The sequence below is a fragment of the Leptopilina boulardi genome, unplaced genomic scaffold (genome assembly GCF_019393585.1).
Source record: "Leptopilina boulardi isolate dan_hultmark-lab unplaced genomic scaffold, ZJU_Lbou_2.1 LbouV2_249, whole genome shotgun sequence".
Taxonomy (NCBI): domain Eukaryota; kingdom Metazoa; phylum Arthropoda; class Insecta; order Hymenoptera; family Figitidae; genus Leptopilina; species Leptopilina boulardi.
The window spans coordinates 1,459,954-1,479,041 of NW_026137806.1; the positions used below are offsets into that span (position 1 = coordinate 1,459,954).

Consider the following 19,088-nt stretch of genomic DNA (forward strand, 5'->3'; position numbering starts at 1 on the left):
ATTCTCTTTAGTCATATATTATCTCATAATTCGCAATTAATTTGATTTACAAGCACATAGAGGAGGCTGTTCATATTGCTTCCACAGTGAGATTTACTAGATAACGAGGAAGTAAATTTTGTTTCACAAACTATTTTTAATAATATTATATTAATCACATAATAATTATTATTATTATTATAATTAAAAGTTAATTTTTAAAAAAAATATTAATCCGCTAACTTTAATATATTAATTGTAATTAATAAAATGAAACTAAATTTTTTTATTTTTATTTTCAGTTTGAATGGGTGTGTGAGAATACTTACCTGGGTTCAGCGGCACAATCTGCATTTTTTGTTGGCAGTATTGTGGGTGGTCTTATTTTTGGATATATCGCCGATCATTATGGCCGGATACCAGCTCTTGTTTCTTGCAATGCAGTTGGATTTTTTGCCTCCATTGCCACTGCATTGTGCAACAATTTTGTATCATTTGCAATATGTCGACTCATCGTTGGAACATCATTTGACAATTGTTTTAATATTTTATTCATCATAGGTATAATTATTTTGTTTTTTATAATTTATCATTTAGATAAGAAAAAAAAAACTTCAAAAATAATTACAAAATTGAAAAATGCAAATAATTTTACTATAAAATTTTTTTTTCTTAAAAAAAAAAGATTTTTTTATTATTTATTTATTTTTTTTTATTTTCATGAGGCTTTTTTCGTTGATTAAATATAGAGAGAAAAATGTCCTTAAGCTCATAAATATTTAATGATTTATATAAATGTGTACTTGTTGGATAATTAATGTAATTATTAGAATGAATCTTATTGGAATTGTTAGCTATACACGATATATAATAATGAAATCATTTTAATCTTCGTAAATATATAAATAGTTAATGTGCGCATTTATATATATTTATATCTATGGCTTTACATAATATCTTAGACTTTTTTTTATTTATTTTTTTTTTAAATACGTGTTAATTTTTCTTGGCGTTTTGCGCGTGTCAAGGGAAAATTGCATCAATGTCTGGAAGCAATATATATATGAGATATTGGAATTTATGATCAACCTTGAAAAAACGTGGGTGCAAAATGCGATCAAAACGTGTCATGTGTACCGTTTGACATAACGGTCAGTCATTAAAAATGAAAAAAAAAAAAAAAAAAAAAATGGCAAAATAGAGCAGCGCAAACACATTTTTTTCGATGAAAACCCTCATTGATAATTGTTGGCAATTTTTTTTTATTCTTTTGTAAAATTTAGTATTTCACGTAGAAATTATAATTTTGCATTTAGTTTTGTACAAAAAAAAAGTTATTAAAAAATTACTGAAAAATAATTTTTTGTATCTCTTTCAGTAATTGAATATGTGGGACCAAAATATAGAACGTTGGTGGCAAATATGTCTTTTGGAATATATTTTGCTGCCGCAGCTGGTCTTTTACCCTGGATAGCATATTGGATAGCAGATTGGAGAATTTTGAGTGTAGTTACAGCAGTGCCATTAGTTACTGCCTTCTTGGGGCCATGGATAGTGCCCGAAAGTGCCAGGTATTTTTTTTTATTATAAAATTATAAAAACACAGGCCTCGAATCAACTTAAAGACACAAAAAAGTCGTTTTAGTCGATTTATATTCCAAAAAAAAGTGGATTTGTTTTTTATTTTAACAAAAATATTTTACAGATTTTTAAATAAAAAAATTTTTTTTTTAATAATAATCCTTTTCGAAGGTTTAAAGTTGAAATTTTTAGAAATAATTAAATTTCAAAAGATATTGTTGATTTTCAAATAATTATTAAATTTTACAGAACTAAAAATAATTTATCAAACAATTTTTGGAAAACATTTTTTAAATTTAATTGAATATTCAAAGATTTAAAATTGAGATTTTTGAAATTAATTGAAACTTTAAGTGTTTTGTAATTAAAATTTTAGATGATTTCACTAAAAATTTATTTAAAAATGCGGACACAGTACAATAATTTGAAAATCATTTTTAATTGAAAAATGGTTTCAGATAGTTGAAATTTCAAAGAATATTATTAAAATAGTTAAAAAAAATTGAATTTCCTTAGAGTTATAATTGAAATTATTAAATTTCAAAAAAAAAAAAAATTTTTCGATGGAAAATTTTAGAAATAATTAAATTTTAGATGCTTTTAAATTCAAATTATTGAAAATTCTATTAATTTTGAATTCAAATTTTTGAGAATAATTAAATTTTATTTGATTTTAAATTTGGAAAATAATTAAATTTCAGTTCATTTTGAATTGAAAATTTTGGGAAATAATTGAATTTTAATTAAAATTTTGGATAATAATTTAATTTAAGTTCATTTTTTATTGAAAATTTGGATAATTAATTTTGAATAGAAATTTTAGATAATAATTGAATTTTATTTCATTTTAAATTGAAAACTTGTTAAATAATTAAATTTTAAATTGAAAATTTTTGATAATTATTGAATTTTTAATTGATTTTGAATTAAAATTTCGGGTAATTATTGAATTGTAGTTTATTTTGAATTGAAATTTAAAAAAAAATTCAATTTTATTGTGATATTTTTTTTTAAATTATAAACAATTGTTAAATTTCATAAAAATTTTAATTGAAAAATAATTTTGATATAATTGAATTTGTGATGTATTTCATTGAAATTATTAAAAATAATTAATTTAGTGAAGAATCATTTTAGTTCAAAATTTGTTAAATAATAATTGAATTGAAGAAGATCTGAAGAAGATCTCCATTTTAGACTAAAAAAAATGTATTTTATTTAAATTTTTTTTCAAATGTAAAAAAAATGTCGCATTTTATTAAAATAAGTCGATAAAAGTCGTATTTTTGAAAAAAGTCAGAAAAATTCGTATAATCCGAGGCCTGTAAACATATAATTTTCATTATTATCATTTAATATGTAATAATATTCTATTAAATTAAATTTTTATTAATAATATTAATCTTTAATTTCTTTATAACAAACAATAAAATACTCAATTTGGCGCACATGCGCGCGTTTAATTTTGCTAGTTATAAATAAAAATGCTAATTATGGAAAATTCAATTTAATTAACAATTATATTTTATGAAAATTATTATTAGTAATTTAAAATAATGCTATTGTAAATTTAATGAAATTTTTCCATGATTGATATTGCTCCATTTACAATCAAATAAAGTAAAGAAAATTTCTTTTTCCCTTTTTCTTTTTTTTTTTAATAATAATATCAATCAATCTGTTCTTTGCAGGTGGTATATCACAGTTGGAAAAGTCGACAAATCAATAGAAATGCTCAAGAAGTTCGAGAAAGTAAATAGGAAGACTGTAAAGCAAGAAGTTTATGACGAATATGAGAAAAGTTGCATTAGTATGATGCAAAACGATAAGAAGCACAATAAATACACAGTTTTTGATCTTTTTAAGTTACCTCGTTTAGGAAGAATTACCGTTATGCTCATTATTTATTGGTAAATAATTTCTTTTTAATATAAATTAATATATATATATATATATATATATAATAATTCCTATATTTTCTCTATGAGAAAAAAAATGCTTTGTTTTCAAAAAAAAAAAACATTTGTTTTTAAATTGAATAAAAATAAAAATTACTTTTTCCTTTTTTTTAGGCTTTTGATTATTTTGGTATTTGATGGACATGTTTGGAACATGAAATTACTTCATCCGGATGTTTTTACGTCTTTCTCTTTGGCATCTATGACGGAACTTCCAGCAGCAATTTTACTCGCTTTGTTCTTGGACAAATGGGGACGACGATGGATGGGATTCTTTTCTATGTTAATCTGTGGAATTTTCTCATTTGTTGCTATTGTTATGCCCGAAGGTATTTTTTCAAAAATATTTTTATTAATCAATATAATTATTATAATGTATATAATAGAAAACAAAAATCGAAGCCAAAAAAAAGGTTTATTTAAAAATTATTTCTCAAATTTTTTTTTTTTTTTTTTGATCTAATTATTTCTGAATAAAATTTTATTTTTTGGAGTTTAAATTTGAGATTTTTTATAATAAATTCAGTGTATCAAATTTTGAATGCCAAATAAAATTTTATTTGATTTTTTTAGAGAGAGAGAGAGAGATTTTGTTGAGAATATGAAATTTTCTCTCTTGCGTTTCGATTTTTTAGGTGAAAGAAAAAAAAAATTGATGTTTTTTTTTTTTTTAATTTTTTATGAAATTAGGTCCCGCAACAGTGGCTATGGCAATTTTGGCTCGACTTGGCGTGAATATTGCTGCAAACATTGGTTTCCAATATGCAGCTGAAATGTTGCCGACAGTTGTTCGCGCTCAGGGAGTATCTCTCATTCACATCATTGGTTACTTTGCACACATCATTGGTCCCTATGTCATTTATCTGGTAATGATCACGTTTATCTCACTATATGATAATTTCTATTAATAATAAAATAAATACTTTTTTGAATCGATTATTATTCAATAGTATAAGAAAAAAAAAATAAAATAAATAAAGTTCAAAGAAGAGAATTTTTTGAAATAATAAATTTTAAATTATAAACAAAAAAAAATAATAATTAATTTTTTTCATTTTTTAGGCGGATGTCGCTGAGGAATTGCCACTTATTTGTTTGGGCGTCTTGTCAATAATAGACGCACTTTTGACACTTGGATTACCGGAAACTTTGGATCAAGATCTTCCTGAATCGCTTGAGGAGGGTAATGATTTTGGCAAAGAACAGAGCTTCTGGTGGATTCCCTGTATCTCAACGTAAGTTATTAAAAAATTATTTTTTTTTCAAAATTTAATTTTAAAAAAAAATTTATTACAAATTATATTAATTTTTTTTTTTTTTGTAAAATTTTCCAGATCCCATGTAAAAAAGAAGAAATATAGAAGGAAGTTAGGTGCGACAAATGCTGGTTTTAATCCAGGCAGTTTATCGAGGATCGATTCCACCCGATTGTAGCTAAGTGGCAAAAATTTATTATAAATTTTTATCTTTTTCTTTCTTTCTTTTTTTTTTTTTTGTAAATAGTACCTCAATTACACTCATGTGATTTACATATGTATAAACGTTAAGTCAAGAGAGAGAACCTGAACTGAGTGACCGTTTGTTGTTTTCTGAAAGTATTTTTTTTTTTTTATTTTCTTTTTTCAAATTTGAAAACAAATTTTTGATTAACTTTTTCTGGCGTTTTTTTTTTTAATTTTTTTTTTTTTTTCAAAATGACTTTTGAAAGAAAAAATTTTTTTTTAATGTTACTTTCCTCATTAACAAAAGACAGAAAAAAATAATAATGGTAATAGAAACAAAGAAACAATCTGAGTTGAGAAAAAAAAAAAATAATGGTAAAATCAAATTTTGCCATTATAAATTACATTTTTGATGCAGTTCTAAAAAGAAAAACGTATATAGAAAATTAAATTATAATTTTACTACTTATATAAGTGCCTTGGGTTTAATATTTTAAGTGTCATAATCGAATTTTATTAATATATAGAAAATTTTTTAAATGAAACAATTTTTGCTCAATGATAATGAAAATTATATGTGCCTTATTGAAAAAAAAATTTTATTCCCATTTAATATATTAAAAACTAATAAATTTATTTAATTAACTGTATTTTGTTAAAAGAAAATTTTTCTGTTACTTTTTTTTCAAAAAGAAAAAAAAATGATCATTTTCATTATTTAATCATCATTATAATAATATATTTTGATGTCTCGATAATGCTCAATTTGAAATATCGTTTTCCATTCTAGAAGATAATAAAGTAGAATCATTCGCGTACTTACTATTGATTCGCTGAATCTAGAAAACAAAGAAAGAATCAATTGAATAATATTTAAATTCTCGAAAAATTGGGAAAATATATTATTAATATCAATAATAATATTTATTAATTATTATTATTATTATTTTTATTAATATTTAAGAAATAAATTTATTAATAATAATTAACGAAAATATAAATTTTATTATTAGCAACTATAAATATTATTATTAATATTGATAATAATAATTTATTTTTGAGTATTTATAGTTGAAAAATTGAAATTTAGAAATATTTTTGAATTTAATGAGAAATATCATTGACTCTTTCTTGCTTGTTAACAATATGGTGAAGCAAGCATTTTTTTTTTTTTTTTTTTAGGAAACTATATAAACACATTATTGTAGCTAGAAATGACAGCATAAAATAAATGAATGTTCATTAATTTGTACAGTATTGGAATGAATGTTCATTATCGAAATCGACATTGCGTGTGTGATAATATTGTATACCAAATATCAGATAACAAAATAAAAAAATTTGGTGTCAAAAATTTTCTTTTTTGACCCCAAACAGTATTTAAAGTGTTTTATTTTTAAATAAATAAAAGAATCAATTTTTCCACAATTACATTTTTTCGAGAAATGAAAATTGGCCAAAATTTCTTGTTCTTGCAAAAATTTTCACCATCCTCAAGTGTTTGGGGTAAATGCTGTCCCACTGTTTCCGGTAAAAAAAGTATCAATATTGAATTTAATAATGATAAAATTGCAATTATTATAATTGGTAATTCCCTCCAAGTGCTTGCCTAATAAAAAAAAAAAAAAATGAAAATAAAGTACAATTGTTTTCAACTATATTAATAATTACAATATTTACTAACCAAAACTGTAACATAGGGTGCTGTGAAATGCATAATAATACTCAAAAAATGAACCAATGCCGTACCCTGTGTTCTTAAACTTGTTGGAAAAAATTCTGGTACATATTGAACGTATATTATTTGTACAAAACTCATGCACATTCTTCCTAAGCATCCGGCAATAATTTTTATCGTTTCTGTAAAAAAAAGAAAAAAGAAAAAATTATAATTTTATATTATAGAGTCAAAAAATTATTATTTCGTATATATGATGTATTCCACGCCACGGTGTAAGACCATTTTGCAATTGCATCTCCGATTTTTTTTTCTTTTAGTACTAACTGAGATTAGCTTTCATGAATTTTTTCAAATTTTTTTAGCAAGCCGTTTTCGAGTTCTGGAATTTTGAAAATTGGAGAATTTTCATGACTTTTAATTTTTGAATGAAATTTCTTTAAAAATGCATCAATTTTAAAAGTCTTTTTTTTCAAAATGTGTGTTTTTAAACGTACTTTCAAATAAAAAAGAAAATCGAAATTTTTTTTTAAATATATTACTTTTAAATTTTTGAGTTTTAATGATAAAAATTCATTTATCTCATTTGACGTACTGATCGATTTTTTTTTTAATTTTTTCAAAAAAAACTACTTTTTACGAAACTTTTAAGCCTAGCCTGATAATGGGCAAACAATTTTTACAATATTTTCGGAATTTTTCCGAAAATTTTTGAATTTTTTAAAAATATTTTTGGGTTTTTTTTATACTACGTACTTTTAGGTAGTTTGATGCGCTAATTACGAAAATCATAGTGACAATACTAAAAAATTTGATTTTTATGACGTAAACCATAAAAAAGTCCCAAAATTTATGGTTTTTTTTTTCGTTTATGGGGTAAAATATGCAAAATTAAAAAAAAAATGCATAAGATATAAAAAATGTATTTTAATAAGATCTATAACTTTTGTTTGGCCTATTTTTTTAATTTTGCATATTTTACCCAATAAACGAAAAAAAAAAACATAAATTTTGGGACTTTTTTATGGTTTACATCATAAAAATCAAATTTTTGGGTATTGTCACTATGATTTTCGTAATCAGCGCATCAAAATAGATAAATGTACGTAGTTTAAAAAAAAAAAAACCAAAAATATTTTTAAAAAATTCAAAATTCAAAATTTTTTGGAAAAATTCTGAAAATATTGTAAAAATTGTTTGCCCATTATCGGGCTAGGCTTAAAAGTTTCGTAAAAAGTAGTTTTTTTGAAAAAATTTTGAAAAAAATCGATCAGTACGTCAAATGAGAAAAATGACTTTTTATCATTAAAACTCAAAAATTTTAAAGTAATATATTTAAAAAAAAAATTTCGATTTTCTTTTTTATTTGAAAGTACGTTTAAAAACACACATTTTGAAAAAAAAAGACTTTTAAAATTGATGCATTTTTAAGGAAATTTCATTCAAAAATTAAAAGTTATGAAAATTCTCCATTTTTCAAAATTCCATAACTCGAAAACGGCTTGCTAAAAAAATTTGAAAAAATTCATGGAAGCTAATCTCAATTAGTACTAAAAGAAAAAAAAAAATTTCAAAAAAAAATCGGAAATGCAAATGCAGATGGACGTGGAATACATCATATATATGAGTAAAAAATTACCTGTTTCATTAAAAGTGAATATAATACTAAACACTCCACTAAGTAATAAAGCGATTGATACACTAAATCTTCGACCCCATTGATTGCCAAAAATTTTCACCAATGTTGTGGCTATAACTATCTCTACAGAAAACCATACAAATGACATGAATACAGAGATATTATATCGATTTGAAAAATATATATACGTATCCATAATTAAGGATGAAAATCCGCTGGAGAAAAACAAAGTAATTAGAATTATAATTTTTAATTATTAATTTAAAATTATTTTCATTTTTTTGTTTTTACATACTAAATTATTGCAAGAAGTATTGTATTTCTGGCTAAATGAGGTGTTCTTCTTAAATCCAATAAACTAGCATTTTCGACATTTTTCTTATCGTTAGATATACTTTGCTGAAAAAAGAAATTAATTATTTCTTTTTATTTAATAAAATATTTTTTTTCGAATTTAATATTATTTCTGATATTTTTGAATTCAGTATAACTTACTAAAAATTCATCGTACACCCATGCTTTGGGATTTTTATTATTTATTTTTGATATTCTTCTAAGTTTTATTAAAATTTTTTCATTATTCCCTTTAGACATATACCAACTAGAATAATTTTTTATATTTAAATAATGAAATTTTTTTCCTTTTTATTATTAAAATGTAAATAGATATTAATATTTTACCGTGTACTTTCGGGCATTAAAAATGTGAGAAAAAAACAAAATAAAAACGACGCTGAACAAATATAGGTGAAATATCGCCAATTTCTTATAAAATATGCACTACCAGAAATTGTTAATACAGAAATAAAATATAATATTCCTATTAAAATACAACCAACATTTGGCCTTCTTTGAACACCCAAATATTCCAAAGCTATATTATATAAATGACAAATTATTAATAATTATAAAAAAAATTCAAATTTTTAATTTAATTTATGAATTTTTGTAAACAAAAAAAAATTTATAATATAACAAGACAAAATTTACCAATAATTAATGGAATCATTAAAAAATTATCGTATGCAAAACCAGCAAAAAATCGACAAATTGCAAATGACCAAAAACTATGAGTACTCGGTATTCCAATTGTTGCAATAAATGAAGTTGCTGTACAGCACAATAAACCTTTAATTCGTCCATAACGATCGGAAATCCAGCCAAATATAAAATTTCCAAAAACAGAACCAACATAAAAAATTGCTTGCACTGTTGCTATTATATATTCCTTTTCACAAACCCAATTTAGCTATATATGCATTTTTTAAAATAAATAATACATAATTATTATTTATTTATTTTTTAGCTTAACTAATACAACATTTTTACCAGTTTATTATATTTTTGTTTTAAAATTTAAAAAAAATATATATTTTTTTTAGTAAATAATAATAATAATAAAAAAAAAATTACTAATATTTCTTTATTTTAAAATAAATAATAAAATTAAAAAGATATAATAATAATAGTAATATTAATAAATTATTAAATAATAAAGTTAATTAATATATTTATTAACCTCTGAGCTTATGGTAGCATATGGAATTTCATTAAAATCGTACTCCCACATTTTGCATTGTTCTATTTCATCTGTATTCCATTTTGTGGAATTAAAATTTATATTTGTTATGTTAATGTTTTGAAAATCTAAATTTTTATAATGACATCTGTCATAATAGGGATAATTTTTAGATTTTGGAATAGCTAAATTAATTCTGCAAAATAATAATTTTTTGTAATATTAAATTTTATTTTATAAATATAATTTAACGGATATTTTAATTTTAATCAATAATAATTAATAAATAATTCATTTTCCAAAGTATTAAAATTAGTTGAAAAAAAAAACTTACCTCTGCTCTTGTGTTAAATTAAGATTTATTAATTCATCAATTTTACACCAATGATTTTGTGGCACAATCATAATGAAAATTTGTGAATAATATAAATATGCAAATGAAATTCCAAATGGTACTAATGATATCATTAAAATCCATTGATATTTGCCAAAATCTCCAATAAATGGTAGTACATCGTCAAAATCTTGAATTTTTTTCTTTCTATTATTAACATCATCACATTTTTCTATCATTATTATATATTTTTATTTTCAATATTATATAAATGAAATAAAAATAAAGCAAAAGAGAATATTATTTATTGAACATATATTATTATTATTATTATTATTATTAAAATTATATAGTTGAAAAGCAACTCTTTTTATAAACGTATTTTTTACAATTGTATACTATTTATCGTAATAGCGGGGTTTTGTTAAAATTTATTTTTTTTATTACATTTCCATTGTTATCATTTTACAAGTTAAAATTAAACACAATTAACATATATGATAATGTGTATATCACCTGAAAAATAAATAGAGCAATTTTTCATACATTTAAAAAAAAAATTTTTAAATATATATAAAAATAAATAATGCTTTTAATAGAGAATTTTTCTTTCAGATGGTATAACAATTTTTCAAATTATTAAGAAAAATAAATTATTTAAAAAGAAGTTTGGTATTAACAATCAAATGTTTGGTTGGTATTTAGACCAAAAAATTTTCAATCAACAAAATTTTTTATTGTCTCAATCAAATTTTTTTTTGACACAACAAAAATTTGAAGAAAAAGGATTTTTGTTGTCCTAACTAAAGTTTGATTGGGACAACCAAAATTTTGTTGATTCAACAAAAAAAATTTTTTCTTAAATACCAACCAAACGTTTGGTTGTCAATACCAAACCCTTTTTTCAGTGTACGATTTCAGTGTGTGGAGTCAATAAAAAAACTAGAAATTTTGTATTTTAATTTTTTTTTTTTTTTTTTAGAATTTATTAATGACGCATTTTCTTTCTTTTTTTTTCGTTAATTTATAACAAACTTAGACTATGAGTAACAAAAAAAAAAAAAAAAAAAATTATAAAAAAAATAAACCTATAATTATATAACAATTTGTGCTAGACAATTATGTTTCTATTTTATTTTAATATTTGTTATCACTTCCACAACAAGGTAGAGACCAAAATTTTTGATCTTTTCCAAAATTTTCACCTTGCTCCAATGTTTGTGGCAAATGGCGTCCCGTTGTTTCTGGTAGAAAAAGTGCCAAAATTGCACAAATCAGAGAAACTGTACCAATTATTGCCATTGGCATTCCAGTCCAAAAAACTGCCTGTTATTGATTAACAGAAAAAAAGAATTTTTTTTTTATTAAAAAATTACTAAATAATTTTAGTTATAGAAAATGAGTTTATTTTGATATTAGGATAAGTGATAAAAAGAGGTTACACAATTTTAAATTCTTGGGATTTTAGTAGTAAAAGGACATTTTAGTTAGAAACATGAAAATTTTATTATCAGTATAGTAAAAGTACGTTTTCGTCAGGTTTTAGTATCGGTGGTAAAAGTATAAATTTTAGTCATGCCAATTGATTTTAGTAGTAAAATTAAATTTTGGTCAAATATATTTTTTATTCATGTGATTTTTGTTCCAGTAGTAAAAATAATTTTCATTGAGACAATTTTTTTTAGTATCAGTGAAAGTGAAATTTAGTCAGATTGTGGATTTTTTTTTATTTTATTTTCGATCGATTGATAAATTAAATAATTAATTGCTTACGGTATCAGTAACATATGGAGCTACGGAATGTGCGCAAATTCCAAAAATATGAATCAAAGCTATGCCTTGAGCTCGAACTGGTGTTGGTAATAATTCGGCCGCATATTGTAAACCAACGTTTGCTGCCATATTCAAACAAAATCGTGCTAACACAGACATTGTCAATACAGCAGTATCTAAACAAATTCATTATTTTGTTTTTATTTTTTTAGTATTTTATTACTATTTAATATTTATATAATTTAAATATTAATAAAAATGAGAAATTAAAAAAAAAAAGATTTTTGTAAATAATTTTTTTTTTTTTCCTACCATGAACTAAAATTAATTCAGCATAGCTAAAGAGCATTGTCAGTGTCATTGTGATGAATGCACAAAATCTACGCCCCCAGCGATCGAGCAACAAAGTCAACAGTAATCCAGCAGGAAGTTCTGTGGCACAAGCCAAAGAAAAGGAAACAAATACCGATGTTTTCAATAGTTTCAATGAATACACATGCCCATCAAACGCAATCACTGTCAAAGTCCTAAATAAAAAAAAAGGATTTTTTAAATTTATTTTTTAACTGGAAAATTTATTGTAATTTTTTACCAACAATTTAAATAATATATATAAATAAAAATAAAAAATTAAAATGAATGAAAATCATTTTTTTTTTTAGTACTAACCAGAGAGCTACAAGTAGTATAATATTTTTAGCCAAACGAGGAGTTTTAAAAAGATGTAAGAGCGTTGCAGATTCTTTCTCCTTATATGCTGCCTTTACATTTAACTGAAAAAGAAAAAAATTAATTTTAATAAAATTACAATTTTTTATTTTTTCTTTCATTTTTTTTTTTATTAATTCTTACTGTAAAAATCTCGTAAACTCGTGGATGTGGATTCATACCATTAATTTTGGCAATTTTTCTAAGTTTCATTAACACCTGATCTATTTTTCCATTTGAAATAAACCATCTGAATTGAAGAGTATAAAAATTTTTTTTTTTTAATTTCTCATAAAAATATATATGAGTATAGAATTTTAATGGTCTTTCGTCATGAAAAAAAATATATAATATTTACCTTGCACTTTCTGGTAATATCCAGGGAGTAACTAAGGATAAAAAAAATGGCACCGATATAACGTATGCAAAATAACGCCAATTTGCAACATAATAAGCAATCCATGGTATTGCTGTACTTGCAATTGCAAAATAAACTCCAAATGCAACATTCACTACCATTGTGCGTCTCTTCACAGCCACATATTCCATAACTAAAATTTTATTCTAAAATAACTACAATTAAATAAATAAGAAATTTCCAAAAAAAATTAAATAAATAATAAATTTCAAAAAAATTAAATAAATAATAAATTTCAAAAATAAATTAAATAATAATTATTATAAAAATAAAATATATATGTTCTATACTTGAAAATTACCAATGATGAGAGGGATATTTATCACATTGTCAAAGGCAAATCCAGAAAAAAATCGACAAATTGCAAACGACCAAAAAGCACCAGTATTTGCAGATGCAATTGTCGCAATTAATGCCGCAATATTGCAATAAACAACAGCTGGTATTCTACCTTTGTGATCGGCAATCCAACCAAAAAGAAATCCACCAATAATTGAGCCACAAAAAAATATTGCTTGAGCCGTTGATATTAAATATGAACGTTCGCATACCCAATCTAGCTAAATCGTCAACTGTCACTATATATACGTTACTTGATTATTCGTAAAAAAAAAAGAAAAAAAAAATTTCGAAAATTTAGAGATTCTTTTTTTTTAATAATTATACTAGCAAAATTAAACGCACGCCAAATTGAGTATTTAATTGTTTGTTATAAAGAAATTAAAGATTAATATTATTAATAATAATTTAATTTATTAGAATATTATTACATATTAAATGATAATAATGAAAATTATATGTTTACAGGCCTTGGATTATACGAATTTTTCTGACTTTTTTCAAAAATACGACTTTTATTGACTTCTTTTAATAAAATGCATTTTTTTCAATTTAAAATTTAATTATTTACCAAGTTTTCAATTTAAAATGAAATAAAATTCAATTACTTTCTAAAATTTCTATTCAAAATTAATTATCCAAATTTTCAATCAAAAATGAACTTAAATTAAATTATTATCCAAAATTTCAATTAAAATTCAATTACTTTCTAAGATTTTAATTGAAATTCAATTATTTTCAAAATTTGCAATTTAAAATCAACTAAAATTCAATTATTTTCAAAATTTCAATTGAAAATCAACTAAAATTCAATTATTTTCAAAATTTCAATTGAAAATCAACTAAAATTCAATTATTTTCCAAAATTTCAATTGAAAATCAACTAAAATTCAATTATTTTCCAAAATTTGCAATTTAAAATCAACTAAAATTCAATTATTTTCAAAATTTTCGATTTAAAATCAATTATTTTTCAAATTTTCAATTCAAAATCAATTATTTTCCAAAATTTCAATTCAAAATCAACTAAAATTCAATTATTTTCCAAAATTACAATTGAAATTTAATTATTTTCAAAATTTGCAATTTAAAATCAACTAAAATTCAATTATTTTCCAAAAATTTCAATTGAAATTCAATTATTTTCTAAAATTTCAATTCAAAATCAATTAAAATTAATTATTTTGAAAAATTTTAATTGAAATTCAATTATTTTCTAAAATTTCTATTCAAAATTAATTATCTTAATTTTCAATCAAAAATGAACTTAAATTAAATTATTATCCAAAATTTCAATTCAAATTTAATTATTTCCCAAAATTTTTAATTACTATCTTGTACGAAATTTCCTGGCGCATCTTTTTTCTCATCGTAAATTTTTTCTATTTGTAAACAATTTTTGAATTAATATACAACTTTAAAAAAAATTTCGTTGGTATGTGTACTTCAGTTTCGTGAATTGAATTTTCGAATTTGAAATTTTAAAAAAACTTATTCCGAAATTTGGAAACACAATTATACAATTTTGGCAAAAATGAGAAAAAGAATTGTCAAAATTTAACACGTCATAAGATTACTATTCAAAAAAAACACATGAAATCAAAAAAGGCCAACTTCAAGTTAGGACAGAAGGACAGACCAAGCATTTTATTATTATATAATTTTTTTTTTTTTAATTTGAAAACCAATTTTTAATAGGCAAATTTAATCTCTAAATTTTCAAAATATTTTTCTAATATTTTTTTTTTATTGTTATTAAAAAGTACTTCACCTCAGCTCCAATACTTGCATATGGTATTTGAGTGAAATTATATTCCCATCGTTCACATGGAATTGTTCTATTTGTTTTCCATAATGATGAATGAAAATTTTTATTTATTTTCAAAAGATTTGTAAAATTTAAATCCTTACGATGACATGTGTCATAGTATGGATATTCATTTAATCGTGGAATTCCAGCTATAATTCTATAAAATTAAAAAAAAAAAGATTATTAGAAAATATTAATTTATAATATAATAATTTTTAATTTTTTTTTTTTCTTTTTATAATACCGATTTTCAATTGTAAAATTTTGTAGTTCATCTATTTTACACCAATGTTCCTGTGGTACGAGTGTTAAAAAAAATTGTGCAAAATATAAAACTGCATATGATACACTAAAGGGAATAAGAGATAACATTATAAGCCATTGATATCGTCCAAAATCACCCACACAAGGTAGCATATCGTCAAACGTTTCATATTTTGGTTTTAAAGCTGTATGCTCATCTGCTTCTTTAGTCATATTGTTTTCAATTGTATTATTATCACTATTCTGCTTTATTTCACTGGAAAAAAACAAAAAAAAAAAATTTCAGTAAAAATTGATTTAAAAAAAAACGACAAAAATTTTATTTTTAATATTTTTGCAAAAAAAAAAATTTTTTTTAAGTTAAAGAGAAAAAAAGTAGATATTTTTTTTTTTGTTGACAAAAAAAGTTTTTTATTTGATTCAAATAAATTTGTCTCTGCATATAAATGTAACAAATAATATAAGTTCAAACATTCAGGGACAAATTTATTAGAAACAATTAGACTCAATGATAAAGTTCCATTAATAGGTCAATAGCATTGTGAATTCAAGAAATTAAAATATTTTTCTATAAAAAAATGAAAAAAAAAAAAATTGTGGATAAATACTTGTTCTTTTTTATTTATTTTTTTTCTGTAAAAATATCGAATCTAATAAAAAATACTTTTTTCTCTGCCACATATATTAAGAACACCTCGTTAATATTATTGTTAAATATATACATTGATTTTTAAATAATACAAGAAATTTCTGAATATATCGGATGAAAATTGAAACAAATATTTTGTTTTGTTTCTCGCTTGCTAATTGAAGTGTATTCTATATTCAACGAAAAAAAAAAATTTTTTTTTCTTCTTTTAAATGACCATGAATCAGTACTTTAAATAACTTTAAACAGTATTTGCATATTTTAAATGTCTTATATGAATTTTTAATTAGTTTGTCAAATATTAAGTATATAATTAAAAGCTTTCCTTATTTATTTCTGTACATCTGTTTTTCACTTTATATTTTGATTATTATTAAAGAAGTTTTAAATATCAATATAATGTTAAACAATTTAAAATAATTTATAAATATATTTTACTATTTTGGATTTTTTTTTTTTCATAAAAATTTTATTTTACAAAAAATGTTCTTATCTTCAGAGAAGATTCTTATCTAAATGACAAAATGAAAAGAATTTTAATATTTACAAATAACACTAAGAATTTTTAAAAACAATGATAATGTGAAAAATTTCCTTTTAAATAATAATTATTATTTTTGTGATAAAAAAAAAAAAAAATTCAACAAGTAAAAATAAATTATAATATTATAGAACGATCGAACATTTTTTTTTTCTGTTAAATTGAAAAAAAAAATTTTCAATAAATCAAAATTGGTACATTGGTACAATTTAAAATTCTCCTGTTATAAAATAGACTATTGCGCCAATGACCTACAATCAATTCTCACACGTTTCTCTCACTCTCGTCTAGGTGCTTCGTGAGGCAAATATCGATTTCGATAGACGACGTTGGCCGAATGAAAATACACAAATATATATACATATATATATATATATATATCATTTTAACATGACAAATCAAAATTAAATTACACTATATATTCAGAAATCATGTATAAACTAAATGAAATTAGTTACATATGATTTGCACTAGCAAATAATGAAAAAAAAAAAATTACACTTTTTTTTCTCCCAATAATATACACTTGATCTATAGAAAAAAATTAATAACAATAATTATTAATTAATAATCATTATTATGAAAAAAAAATAATAATAATAATGATTATACTTTTCCCTTTTTGTGAATCGAATATCAGCAAATTCAACACTGCCAAATCTTTCCATATTTGAAAAATTATTGTATTGATAAGAAAAATTGGAAATAAATTTTTTGATAAGATATGAAATTTTCTATTTTTTAAATAAATAATTAAAAAAAAAAAAAATTTTTTTTTATTAAAGAAAACAGTATTTCGCGAACGAGCGTGCGAGTACAACTGCCGGACTTTTTTATTTTTCACTTACTATACATTTTCATGGTCATGTATTCTGAGGCTCAGTATCTGTATACCTTGTAGCATACTGTACTAATTGTTGATTTATCACTCTAATTTATTATTATATTAATTTTTTTTTTTGCATTTTTTTTTCACTATTGTTTCCTTACTCTTTAGTGATTTGAAAAAAAAAGAAATTATTTACAAGGAATACGAATAATTTTTTTTACATTAAAAATTATACATAAAAATAGATAAATAATAACAGGAATTGTATTTTTTAATTTGTTTCTTTATTTAAAATAAAAATTTTCAATTTTTTTTTATAAATAAATTTTTTAAACAGTTGCCTAATATTTTTATTAAAAATTAAAATAAAAATAATTACCCAATTAATTAATTTAAAAATATATAAATTAATCGAAAAATGTAGTAGTACCATTTGTTTTTGTTTTTAATTGTTATCAAAATATTTTTTTTTATCATATTTTTTCTCACGTTATCTACACTTATATCTATAAATATACTAAATCAGTAATTATTATATATTTTCAATTCTCTCTTATTGTAAATTTATTAATTTTTAATTTAATTTTTCGAAATTTTTTTTCATTTATTTATTAATAAATAAATAACGATAAATATAGTTAATAATAATTTTTTTTTAATTAGTCATTTTTTAATAAATATATATAATTATAGTTTTTTTTTTTAATGGACCTGCTTCTTTTTTCAATTTACTTAATAACAAAAAAAAAAAAAAAAAAAAAAAATCGTTGAGAATACGTTTAAATTACTTTTTATTTTTGCCTATACAAGTGACACTTGTAACTGTTGACGCAACAATTAAATTTATTGCGCCAACAATAATTGATTCATCCACAAAATAATAAAATTCATAACAAAATTTTATAAAAATGTGTTTTGTCTCAAAAAAAAAATTTTAATAAATTTTCCTAATTAATTCTTAACAAATAAAAAAAAATAACAAATTATAAAAAAATTGTAACAATACATTTACGATAATAATAATAATAATAATAATAATAATAATAATAATAATAATAATAATAATAATAATAATAATAATAATAATTATAATTAGGTATAATAATAATTATTATTATTTTTTATTATTATAATAGTAGTAATAATTTAATAAATTCATAATTAAATGAACAATAGTTTCTATAGACAATTGAAGCTGCAAAAGAATTTTATTATAATTGTATCGAAATTTCTCTACGTTATTAATTAATAACGGAACAATAATTGCATTCATAAGGTAAATCATAAATAATGAATAATTGTGTTCTTACCTTTTGTTTTACTAATGATTTCACTAAATATACTTGTTATTCCAGTTAAATTGTACAAATAATTATTGGCAAGTTAAAAAAAAAAAGAAAAAAAAAAAAGGAACACGAATATTTATGATATCAATTGAAAACAATTAATAACTTGTGTTATGTTCGACATCTAAGCTGCGTATGAAAAAGGAAAGTAATAAGAAAAACGTTCGCAGAGGATTCGAATTACATCTGGATTATTATATGATCAAGTGTTAGAGAGTAAAAATATTCTTATTTTCACTCACACTGTAATATAAATTTTTTCTCACCGCAAATCGTATATG

The 19,088-nt window shown here is 21.8% G+C and overlaps 3 protein-coding genes across 9 annotated transcripts in view; 1 reads left to right on the top strand and 2 right to left on the bottom strand.

Annotated features, from left to right (window-relative positions):
• Window positions 1-6,339, top strand: part of LOC127280720 (carcinine transporter-like) — a 34,533-nt gene extending 28,194 nt beyond the window's left edge. For all 4 annotated transcript variants that reach the window (XM_051303939.1, XM_051303938.1, XM_051303941.1 and 1 more), the window contains 7 exons: window positions 282-540; window positions 1,358-1,550; window positions 3,252-3,470; window positions 3,633-3,847; window positions 4,209-4,384; window positions 4,581-4,753; window positions 4,853-6,339. In XM_051303939.1, coding sequence (XP_051159896.1) covers window positions 282-540; window positions 1,358-1,550; window positions 3,252-3,470; window positions 3,633-3,847; window positions 4,209-4,384; window positions 4,581-4,753; window positions 4,853-4,952 — 1,335 coding nt within the window. In that variant the 3' untranslated portion in view covers window positions 4,953-6,339. The remainder of the gene's footprint in view (window positions 1-281; window positions 541-1,357; window positions 1,551-3,251; window positions 3,471-3,632; window positions 3,848-4,208; window positions 4,385-4,580; window positions 4,754-4,852) is intronic.
• Window positions 5,112-10,508, bottom strand: LOC127280721 (carcinine transporter-like). 2 transcript variants are annotated; one of them, XM_051303943.1, is made up of 10 exons: window positions 10,131-10,508; window positions 9,797-9,992; window positions 9,268-9,526; window positions 8,959-9,151; window positions 8,773-8,878; window positions 8,573-8,676; window positions 8,278-8,492; window positions 6,645-6,820; window positions 6,393-6,569; window positions 5,112-5,799 (listed from the first exon to the last, which is right to left on the bottom strand). In XM_051303943.1, exons 1-10 carry the CDS (start codon window positions 10,367-10,369, stop codon window positions 5,722-5,724), a joined length of 1,743 nt encoding a protein of 580 aa, XP_051159900.1. In that variant the 5' UTR covers window positions 10,370-10,508; the 3' UTR covers window positions 5,112-5,721. The 2 variants fall into 2 exon arrangements, with proteins under 2 accessions (XP_051159900.1, XP_051159901.1); XM_051303944.1 differs by lacking the exon at window positions 6,393-6,569.
• A 571-nt stretch (window positions 10,509-11,079) lies between these two features.
• On the bottom strand, window positions 11,080-19,069 carry LOC127280722 (carcinine transporter-like). Of its 3 annotated transcripts, none has more exons than XM_051303946.1 (10): window positions 18,772-19,069; window positions 15,423-15,698; window positions 15,140-15,335; window positions 13,331-13,589; window positions 12,970-13,162; window positions 12,756-12,861; window positions 12,573-12,676; window positions 12,216-12,430; window positions 11,904-12,079; window positions 11,080-11,456 (listed from the first exon to the last, which is right to left on the bottom strand). In XM_051303946.1, exons 2-10 carry the CDS (start codon window positions 15,653-15,655, stop codon window positions 11,268-11,270), a joined length of 1,671 nt encoding a protein of 556 aa, XP_051159903.1. In that variant the 5' UTR covers window positions 15,656-15,698; window positions 18,772-19,069; the 3' UTR covers window positions 11,080-11,267. The 3 variants fall into 3 exon arrangements, with proteins under 3 accessions (XP_051159903.1, XP_051159902.1, XP_051159904.1); XM_051303945.1 differs by lacking the exon at window positions 18,772-19,069 and adding an exon at window positions 17,245-17,464; XM_051303947.1 differs by lacking the exon at window positions 18,772-19,069 and adding an exon at window positions 16,888-16,906.
• Window positions 19,070-19,088: the final 19 nt, after the last annotated feature.

Excerpts from the sequence above, each read along its gene's own strand:
- LOC127280721 (XM_051303943.1), bottom strand. The coding sequence starts at position 10,369 with ATGATAGAAAAATGTGATGATGTTAATAATAGAAAGAAAAAAATTCAA. Across the intron at positions 9,152-9,267 it reads AATGATTCCATTAATTATTG|CTTTGGAATATTTGGGTGTT; the intron begins GTAAATTTTGTC and ends TATATAATATAG. Across the intron at positions 8,493-8,572 it reads ATACTTCTTGCAATAATTTA|CGGATTTTCATCCTTAATTA; the intron begins GTATGTAAAAAC and ends GTTTTTCTCCAG.
- LOC127280722 (XM_051303945.1), bottom strand. The coding sequence starts at position 17,300 with ATGGAAAGATTTGGCAGTGTTGAATTTGCTGATATTCGATTCACAAAA. Across the intron at positions 12,862-12,969 it reads ATATTACCAGAAAGTGCAAG|ATGGTTTATTTCAAATGGAA; the intron begins GTAAATATTATA and ends TCTTCAATTCAG. Across the intron at positions 12,431-12,572 it reads ATACTACTTGTAGCTCTCTG|GACTTTGACAGTGATTGCGT; the intron begins GTTAGTACTAAA and ends TTTTTTATTTAG.